This window comes from Plectropomus leopardus, chromosome 5, assembly GCF_026936395.1.
Source record: "Plectropomus leopardus strain MGB_pleo_1.0 chromosome 5, ASM2693639v1, whole genome shotgun sequence".
Classification (NCBI taxonomy): Eukaryota; Metazoa; Chordata; class Actinopteri; order Perciformes; family Serranidae; genus Plectropomus; species Plectropomus leopardus.
Window position 1 is genome coordinate 31,993,088 of NC_142180.1, and position 9,782 is coordinate 32,002,869.

General features: G+C 41.2%; 1 protein-coding gene across 2 annotated transcripts in view; it reads left to right on the forward strand.

Annotated features, from left to right (window-relative positions):
- LOC121939896 (capping protein, Arp2/3 and myosin-I linker protein 3-like) overlaps positions 1-9,008 on the forward strand; it is a 43,229-nt gene extending 34,221 nt beyond the window's left edge. Inside the window, exons 33-40 of one of the 2 annotated variants that reach the window (XM_042482824.2) lie at positions 789-962; positions 2,699-2,891; positions 2,990-3,764; positions 3,879-3,985; positions 4,594-4,720; positions 6,330-6,401; positions 6,546-6,653; positions 8,345-9,008. In XM_042482824.2, coding sequence (XP_042338758.1) covers positions 789-962; positions 2,699-2,891; positions 2,990-3,764; positions 3,879-3,985; positions 4,594-4,720; positions 6,330-6,401; positions 6,546-6,653; positions 8,345-8,385 — 1,597 coding nt within the window. In that variant the 3' untranslated portion in view covers positions 8,386-9,008. The remainder of the gene's footprint in view (positions 1-788; positions 963-2,698; positions 2,892-2,989; positions 3,765-3,878; positions 3,986-4,593; positions 4,721-6,329; positions 6,402-6,545; positions 6,654-8,344) is intronic. The other variant, XM_088077965.1, reaches the window with a different exon arrangement.
- Positions 9,009-9,782: the final 774 nt, after the last annotated feature.

A 9,782-nucleotide genomic window follows, 5' to 3' on the forward strand; every position in this document is an offset into this window, starting at 1 on the left:
TGTTTAAGTTATTATTTCTCATAATTCAAGAAGGTTGTGCTTCTCCGACCAGTCTTTGAAGTAATCTCATGGCGAGGTTCGGCTTGTTTAGCACATCCGCGGGCTGCTCGCACATACAGAGGCAATTGAGTCTGCTGTCCATCATCTTTGCTAAATTATAACATAATTTTAGTCACTCTTTGATGATTAGAGGAGCTTGAGCTGGCTGTTTGAAGCTTTTCGGGTGAGGTAACAAGACATGATTGGTTAGTTGGTGACTGCATGTTGTTGATCAAAGGAGTCTGAGACGCAGAAAGAAGAGGTGTTTTTTTGGCACAGCTCAAAGGAGGATGTTAGTGTGTCATTAGGAACTGGTGATTTTTGTTGTTTTGCAAAATGAATGTTTGGTCTTGCAGCAATCATGCAAATGAAACAACATTAAAAATGAATGCGCTAAAACATGCACAACCACCAGTTTGACCCTTTGAAGTACAAAGGCAGCAGTTTGGTAAGCCTTTATTTTGGTGGAGCTGAATTCAGGAATAGCTGTCACAGCTTATCAGAATAACGTTGCTCCCTTCCACACTGCAGGTTAAGTCAGTGCTTTTAATATGATTGCATTTATAATATAAAGAAGTGCACTTTAGATAAATCATAAGAGATGTAGCCTAGCAACGCTTAAATTGCCGATGTACCAGAAACAAAGCAGACAAACAGGTGGCATGGATGGCTGCGATGAGTTCAAAGACATCCTAGCAGAGAAGAGTGGACTTTACGTGTGACTTTTCAACCTCTCTCACCCCTTTCAGTCAGCTCTCCTCTCTGCACAAAGCTCACTCGCTGAGGAGGAAGAAGAGGAGAAACATGCTCGCCATCTTTGGTTTCCGTAAGAACCGCAACCAAACTTCGTCCAGTGCGGGACCGGAGTCTGAAGCAGAGGTTTACGGAGACGGGTGTCACTTTGTTGCATCAGCACCCACGGGGTTTGTGTATGCACTAATACAGCACGCACACACTCCATGTAGAAAGGTATGGCCTTGAAAGCACAACACAAAGCCCATATGAAGCACGGATAACAATACGCACACACAGAAGACTCATTTTCCCTCCATATTCTGCTGTACAGCTTTACATTCATCTACTCTTGGTGCCCATAAGAACATTCAGCAGCACTGAATTACAGAAATACTCCGACAAATATCACGCTGAATCTCCCTCAATTCTTTGTTGATATGAGAAATTGCTGATAGCTGCCAAAGTGCAGGCAGGCTGATACCAGCGTGTGTACACAGATGTAGATGACAGCCGGTGGCTCCGATTCTGAATCCACCAGTCAGCCAAGTGATTAGCGATGAACACACTGCATGTCAAATACAGATTAGGATAGCAAGATAGCTGATTTCTGCCAGAAAAAAATGATACTTTATAATTACACTATTTTAGTTTTAAAGGCCTGGTGTGTAGGATTTAGTGGCATCTAGTGGAGATGTTGCAGATTGCCTGTGCCAAAAGTCAGCCAGCAGAAGTCTCTATTGCATTTGCTCAATGGTCGATCAACACTGATAAACAGCCAACACTCAGCTTGTTGTGTCACGGGCCCCGACATTTTCTTCAGGGCTTTTGCCTTCAGAACAAGGGATGAAGCGGGCTGACTGCTGTGTAGGTATATGGTGGGCAACTAGCCGGTGAGCGGTTCTCACAGCTGCTCCAGCCACAACTATTCCTACTTAGAGACTAGGAGAACTACAGTGGCCCCCACAAAAATGCAAATGGCCCTATCTAGAGCCAGTGTTTGATTTGTTTGTTTCTATATGTTGTTTCCTTTTTCTGCCAATAGATGCTTAAACACTGAACCTTTAAAGCCTCTGGAAATGCGGCTTAAAATAGTAAGAATGCGCATATGATATACATGTATAATATATACATAGATGTACATATTATATACGAAACTGAGTGTCTCATTAAGTATCTACAAAAATCTGAGTGAAAATAAATGTTCCCAACTGTCAGAATACCAAGTTTAAAACACCTCATTTTGAGGATAATAGCATTTCTCCAGACTGTGTGGGCGTGGCAGATCACATTTTGATTGACACCTCCTTGGATCCCACCTTTGTCAACTGCCTCTCGTCTCCATGACAGCCAGGGAGCAAAGCAGAGTCGGCGTGGTACAGCTCATCTGTTCCAGCTCTCTGACTGTGTGTGTTCGTAAATCCAGTCTGATGCTCTGCACTTAAAACGAGAGAGCTGCTGTCTGAAGCCCCGGAGCGTTCTATTTTTCCATGAATTAACGAACACTTAAGTTCATTACACATTCACTCTGTTCGGCGCTCTGCTGCTCCTTCTCCCCGGAGTGCGCTTTGACACTCCCAGAGTGCAGTGCTGTGGATAACCGAATGCTCCATTCTGTGCTCTGAATTTACAAACGGTCCAGTTTGTGAAAGAGTGTGCTCAGGCACTCAGAGTAAATGTTTGCTTTATCTATATTGTGTGATATGGATTGAGGATAACCACGCCCAAATCGACCTAGCTTCAGTAAAAAAACTAAAAGTGACAATATTTCAAATTTGGATTGACGCTAATGTCTGATCATTTTCATGCATTTTATTATGCATGTAAGACCCTAAATTACATATTAAGAAAGTTTTTGTTGATTTGAGTTCCCAGAGGCTTTAATTTCACATACAAGCTAACATCTTTAGTGTCTTCTGACTTTTAGGACAGCCACAGAGAATGTATACACACTCCTTCAGCCTCCAAGGTCCGCTGCCAGAGCTGGATCACCAGGGGAAGGGGCTGATGTGAAAACGAATGATCACCAGGGGAAAAATACTCTTGTTTTGAGTCCGCCACCAGTGCCAGGCATCCCTCACCCAGGCGGAAGCAAACACCCCTTTTTTTCTCCCAGAGAGGTACAGCCAGTGTGACCCACTACAAGCATTATTTTTAATGGAAGTTTGACTCTGGTATGTTCTTCTATATTTTGCTTCTTTTTGGGTTTTTTTGCCAGAAATCTGAAGTGGATGCTGTGTTTGAACATCCGGAAGAGACAGACAAGTACTGGGTGGACGACAAACAGAGGCCAACAGAGGTGCTGCAAGTGGACAAGTCGTGGATGGAAACGAGGTCGGGCGACCAACATGCGGAAAAACACGCAGAGAGACAGCGGTTTGAGAGCAGGCTGCAAGAAAGAACTTTTGGAGAGCCGAGGACAGCCGACAGACAATCAGACAGGTACTGGACTGAGAGTAGACACCCGGAAAGACTCGTGGACAGACAGTGGACTGTTGACAGACACACCCAGCGGCAGATAGACAGAAAAATAGAGAGACAGTGGATGGGCGGCAGACAGATAGACAGGTCGTGGTCAGAGAACAGGCCGACGGACACACAGGTGGACAATCAGTGGACTGAGAGCAGACAGGCAAGCAGGAAGACAGAAAGACAAGTGCAGGCGCTTCATTTGGCCCAAAGGCCGCTGCCTCCATACCCGTCAGACAGGACGCCTTCGCCAAAACAGGAGACAGATCCTTTGAAAAGTGCAGAAGCATCAGCTACAGACTGGCATCCACAGGACACGCAAGGAGACAGACAAATGTGTCCTGAGGCTGGTGGAGGATTCACGGATGGAGGATGGAGGAGCAGCAGTGGAGGAGGAGGACGAGCTGCTCCCTGTGCATCCAAACCAGATCCTCCGCCGCAGAGCAGCAAACCAAACCTGTCCAAACTGAGGCAGAGACATCGGCTCGAGAGCGCAGACGCTTTACCAGGTGCTGCACTTGCAGGTACGTTAAGGTGTCGCAGATTTGAAAGGAGGTCTCAGCTGCAGTCGCTGCCGCAGTGTGTACGCAATCCACAAACCTTCATGTCGGTGACAGTCATTTCTGTATAATTCACAGGTATGGAGGAGGAAGGAGATACAGAGAGGGATTCAGGAAAGATGGAAAAGAAAGAGAGAGAAAAAAGAAGAGACTCAGAGGGTCAACCTCCTCCGATTCCAGAAAAGGTGTGTAATCCCTCAGCCTGCTCTCATTCCAAAGTCATCAAATGCTGTAGCTCTGACAGCGCTTTTGCCGTAGAATCTCAGCTCCTAAAAGGCACCTTTTGCGTCTGTATTATACACCCCTGGACAGCATCAGCTGAGAACTTGGCCACACAGAATCAGTCAGTCTTATGATACGATGCAAACAGCGACAGGTTGAAATGCTGCCGGTAACAAAAGGGCGCTGAGAGGGCAGGTGGAATCTGGCGTGCATTTCTGTCTGAATCTCATAGAGGGTTTTTTGACATCTTACCATGTGCCTCTTTTGCCTAAACCTAACCAGCAGTGATTTTTTGCCATTACAGCTGAGGTATCTAAGCAAGGGTGAACAGGATACTTAGAGCAGAATATGTAGATGCGGAAGTCCACTGCAAAGCGGCAATCGGTGACTACTTGGGATGAGAACGTGTTAGAGCCATGCATGGTTCAGTTTGTCCCATCTGTTTTGTGTATAAACCTAATCTACGGTATACACATGTCTACTTTAAATCTAGGGCAGATTTGCTAGTAGCAGTAATTGTCTTTATCCTTTTGATTTGTTCTTGTTTTCTCTCCTGATCCGAAAAAAACAGCCAAAGACGTCCTCGTATGTGACTTTTCCAAAAGACTCAGGCAATGAGAGGAACTTACCTCCTCCTCCTGTGCCGCCTCCTGTTAACAAGTCTGTGCACGGATTACCAGACAGAGCTGCAAGTCAAGGTAACTCCACTGAAAATACACACTTCTTGGTGTTAACACATGTAGGACTTAAAGAGCTCTGTTGTGTTCACATTCCCATTATGAGAAACATTTTTTTCAGATGGTTTCCTGACTGTGATATCACAGTTAATATTTTACATTTGTTATTTGTTCTCGTATTTTGGGAAATTGAGGTGCAAATAAAAAGCTCATGCTGCAGAAAACTTCAAAGGAATAATTCAATACTTTTGGGAAATACGCTCATTAGTTCCCTCAAAGAGAGTTAGATGAGAAGAAGGTTCATACCAATCTTGAGTCACGTTTCCACCAAACATATCTGGTATAGTACCCTTAGAACAGTGAATAACCTGTATGGACACGTAAACCTGTAGATTTGTTTTGCGCTTCCACTGCAGACACTTTGTTCTTAATGTTATTGGATAAAAGCTGTGTCACTGCTCCAGCCAGCTCTCGTGGTATTTCCTCTCCACCAACAATGCAGAGGAACATCTACACCGCTCTGATCATCCATGTCACAGTAGGCAGGTTTCCATTAACCCTCAAATTGCACAAATTGAAATTGGCAATATAAAATAAGCGTAATGGAAACACATCAGTTTCGAAATAGGAAAAGGTTTCACGCTCGCATGAGGTGGTATTTCAGGTGATTCAAATAGCCATATTTTGCAAAACTGCAATGGGAACACTTTTTTGGCTTTAATAGGTCACATGCGCTTGTCGATAGGAAATGGCTCCCTCGGACATGATGCTGCAGGAGCTACAAGAGCTGTCATCACAACACAAAACTCTTCAAAAGTTAAGCGGATCATCTGGAAGTTTTGAATCCGCAATTCCTCTGTGAAACTGTGGACTATCACCTCCCAGAAATCCCTCATACGTGGCCGCTCCCACGCATAAGGGGCTTGCCTTTCTTTATCGCTTGCATAACACACCTACGCCGCCTTTGATTGGAAATAATGATGGCTAGTGCGGTGGCTGCAATGGAAATAAACCTGCTAATGTTTTGAACATCCATCGCTATGCTTCTTGGAATGTTATCGCGAGGAGAAGTCGCATAACATCGCTCAGTGGAAACACAGTTATCTCACAACTGTGTTTTATCAACATTTAGAAAATATAACTTAAATTGTATGCAAATCTGTCATGGAAACTCACATACTGTTGCACAGCATTTTCAGAACAAAAAAGAACAGGCTGAAGTGTTTCGAGTTATTGTCGCAGTCAGTGGGATGTTTAAAAGTAGCGGGTTTGTGCATTAAGTCCTTATCAAGCAGGAGTGTCATTTCTCTATTGAACAATCAACAGACTCCAGCGTCTCTCGCTCCACCTTTTAGTATCCCAATCTGTGTGCCAGGTACCCCAACAGAGGGGTGACAAAAACGTAGGACTGAATTGAACAGTTCTGTTGGCACCATCCACAACTTTTGACAACGTAAACACAAAAACAATTACTCAAAACAAACTGACCTAAACCAGTCCACTGGTGGAAACAAGGCTCTTTACAGCGAGCATCTGCTTGATTTAGCTTAGCCTACATATACAGTACATATACATATAAATATACTTATACACATACATATATATAATTGTATTTTTCATCCGTGTTCAGGTGAAGAAGGACTGAGACCTCAGGCACCAGTGAAACCACAGAGAAACAGAAAGGCCATGTCTTGTGATGCAGGTACAATTAGTCATTTCTGCATTATAGTGCTCTTATAATTATAACCTGTAATATATTTGTGTTGCTAATTTGTGTGTATATGTTGAGCTGTGTGTTAAGCGTCTGTATCTAACTGTTGTGTTTCTTTGTCCTCACTGATCTCAGGCACTGACAGGGAAAGCCCTAATAACGTTGAGAAGCCCCCAAATCGCAAACCCCCTGTGAAAAAACCTAGACTACCCCAAAACAGAAATAAGTCACTGGACTTGTCTGGTACACGTCTCTCTGTTTTGATTTATGTGTGTGTGTGTGTGTGTGTGTGTGTGTGTGTGTGTAGCAGAGAGTGGGTCAAGTGGTAATTAAAATACCAAAATACCAGTGTGTGATTAATTTGCTGTCTATAAAAAGCTGAATACTGTGAATATTTAATTGATCTATTGCTAAGCCCTGCCCTCAAATGCCATGAGCTAATCGCATTTCGCGCAGCTACACAATGCACTTGGACGTCCTGCTCATAGACCTCCATAGAAAAGCATCGGAAGTTAAGATTTTCCTGTGGTTTTATTTAAGTTTATGCAGTTGTAACTTTTTAAAAATGGTCAAACGTGGTATCCTGAGAGACTAGAGAATGGAGCGTATTTTATCCGTAAACCTCACACAAACAGCAAAGTGTCTCCTTTGGATTAAGCTATGTGGCACACAGTCAGCTCAATGTAAAGAAGATAAAAAAAAAACCAAATGCACAACACTGCGAAAACACAAGCGGCTTTAAATAAGGCAAAGTGAAGACCCTTTTTATACCCTCTGTGTGAAATCAGGAGCTTCTGTCCGTAAAAGTTCTGTATAGCATCTTTGGATTTGTCTGTGATGCTGACAGCTACCGTTGTTAGTTTAGGCAGCGCTTCGATTGTTTGTGCGAGTGAGCTGAAGGGGTGGGGCTTAGCGATTCGTCAATTGTGCATGGATACATATTGTGAATTTTGATTGTTTCTGTAGCTACAATAGTGACATAAGTTTCAGCCCATTCTCACTCCCAACTCGTCAAATACCGCCGCTCTATCAGCGATGTCTGCATCAGACGAGCCTTTCGCCGCAATACGATTCACACTGGCGACATCAGTTTTAGAGGCATTTTGTCAGTGAAAATCAGCATCAGAAAAGGATGGGTCAAAGAACTCTGACTTCCACCAAGTAGTCAACTGTTTGCGTCCTAAGTGAAATTTTTAGCCAAACCAACCTGTTTTGGCAAGAAAAAAAAACAGAGCACTGAAAAGGGGATGAAAAAAATCAGCCGATTTTCATTGAAAAACACAAAATATGCAAAAAAGTATCAAAATAAAATGAAACATCATTCTTAGTGCCAGCATTCTACTTTTCAGTGGATTTTCTTTTTTAATTATATTTTTGTTGCCAAAAGTTACTGTCACTGTTCTTGCTCCGTACTACAACAGTGACTTTAGGTCTTGGCATCAAAAACTAAATTTGGCTCTGAGAAAAGGAAACACTGGCACTGAAAACATTCCCATGAAAATAAAACACGGGCATTTAAAGTGTTTATTTTGAAATTTTTTTGCATTCTGATGTTTTTAATGACAATCTTCTGATTTCTGCTTCATTGCTTTTTTCTGATTTGTTTGCTTTTCTTTTATGATGATAAAAATCTTTAAAATTTCTGTCAATGTTTTCGTGTGAAATGCATGTAAAAAAAGGAAAAAGAAAAAAACAGAATACATCCATTTATGAAAGCCCACACCACAACAAAAAAATCTTTAAATAAGATAAAAATCAAAATTAAATGCCTTTGTTTTATTTTTCAGCTGAATCTTTTTGGGTGTCAATGTTTCCTTTTTTAATTCAAATTGTATTGATTCCAAAACTTACTGTCACTGTTATAGCTCCATGAATAGATATATTGATCAGCAACAGATATATTGATCATGTTCCTGTGTCGTTACACTTTACAGACAGCCTCAACTCAGCCTCTGGTCACAGCGAGCTGTTGTGATGCCCGAGAAATTCACCCGCTGCTGCCCGGCCGAAGCGTTGTCATGACAACTGTGGAGCATTTCATCCAACGAGGAAACAAAGAGAAAACACACGAGGAGGAGGAGGGGAGAGCCGGAGAGAAAATGTCTGACAGACGTCATAAAGCATCAGTCACTTGCTTCTGTTGAAACACTGTTTTTCCTTAATGTCACATTCCTTCCTCTTCACCCCGACTGCGTTTCTGTTTCCTCACACGAAAACTCTTTTTTTGTGGCTTTAGTATTTTAACAGTGTTTGCTACTTTAGAAAACCCAAATGATCATTGTCTTTTGTGTCGGTGGACGGTGGGCCGAGTGTTGGAGCGTTGTGGCTTTGCTAGACAGAAAAAATAAAAAAAATCTTTATTAGAATGTGATTTCTTAAATCTGCAATGCATTTTTGACTGCTGAAACAGTTGATTGCCTTGGTTGACACTTGAAAATGAGTTGCTTCTTATCAGATGAAACTTGATGATTTATATCTAGTTTTGCTTTCAGGAACTGAAAGGTAATATATTTTATAGAAAAAATAAATGAATATTATGTATGAGCACCCTCACTGTATGAATAAAACACTGAAAAACAATCCGGATGTGTTTCTTATTGTAATCTGAACAGTAAGCTGAATAATGCATTAAATGTATTCTTTATAGAAGTGGTAATTATGTGCAAACTGTATACCTATATGTATAAAAAAAAAGTGCAATAGCCAGTGGTTCCCAACCTGGGGGTCCCCACCAGCTCTAGGAGTCACCAAAGCTTCACATGGGGTCGACCTCTTGATTTTAAGGGGTGAAAGAAAAAATATACAGTAGGCATATATCTCAACATTTCATTCGTTTTGTGAAACTTTAAAAAAAAAAAGCATTTCATCATAAGGACACAGTGAAGACCTTCACTCTCTGCTAATATTATGGCCAAGCATCAGGGAAAAGAAAAACACGAGAGTTGTGGGGAATAAAAGCCTATTTAGTATGTATGATTATGGTTAATTATAAATTATTGTATCATATAATTTAAATATTATATTAATATATCATAATTTAAATAAAAAACATAATATGGATAGAGAATTGCATTTGAAAAATGCTTAAAAAACTGCCTGCAGTTCAAAATTTGGCTTAACTGTATAATATATCAGTTGTATAGTTTGTGGATGATAGGTTGTAAGGACAGTGAAAACCCTCACTGCTAATTTTTCTGCCAAAAAGGGAGAAGGAAACACTTTTGTAAAAGAAAATAATTAATAAATTAATTAAAAAATAAATAGCCTATTTGATATGTATAATTAATTATTAACAATTGAATTATAGAGTTAAAAAAATACTATATTAATATTAATATAATGTAATTTACATTAAAAGCACAAAACAGACAG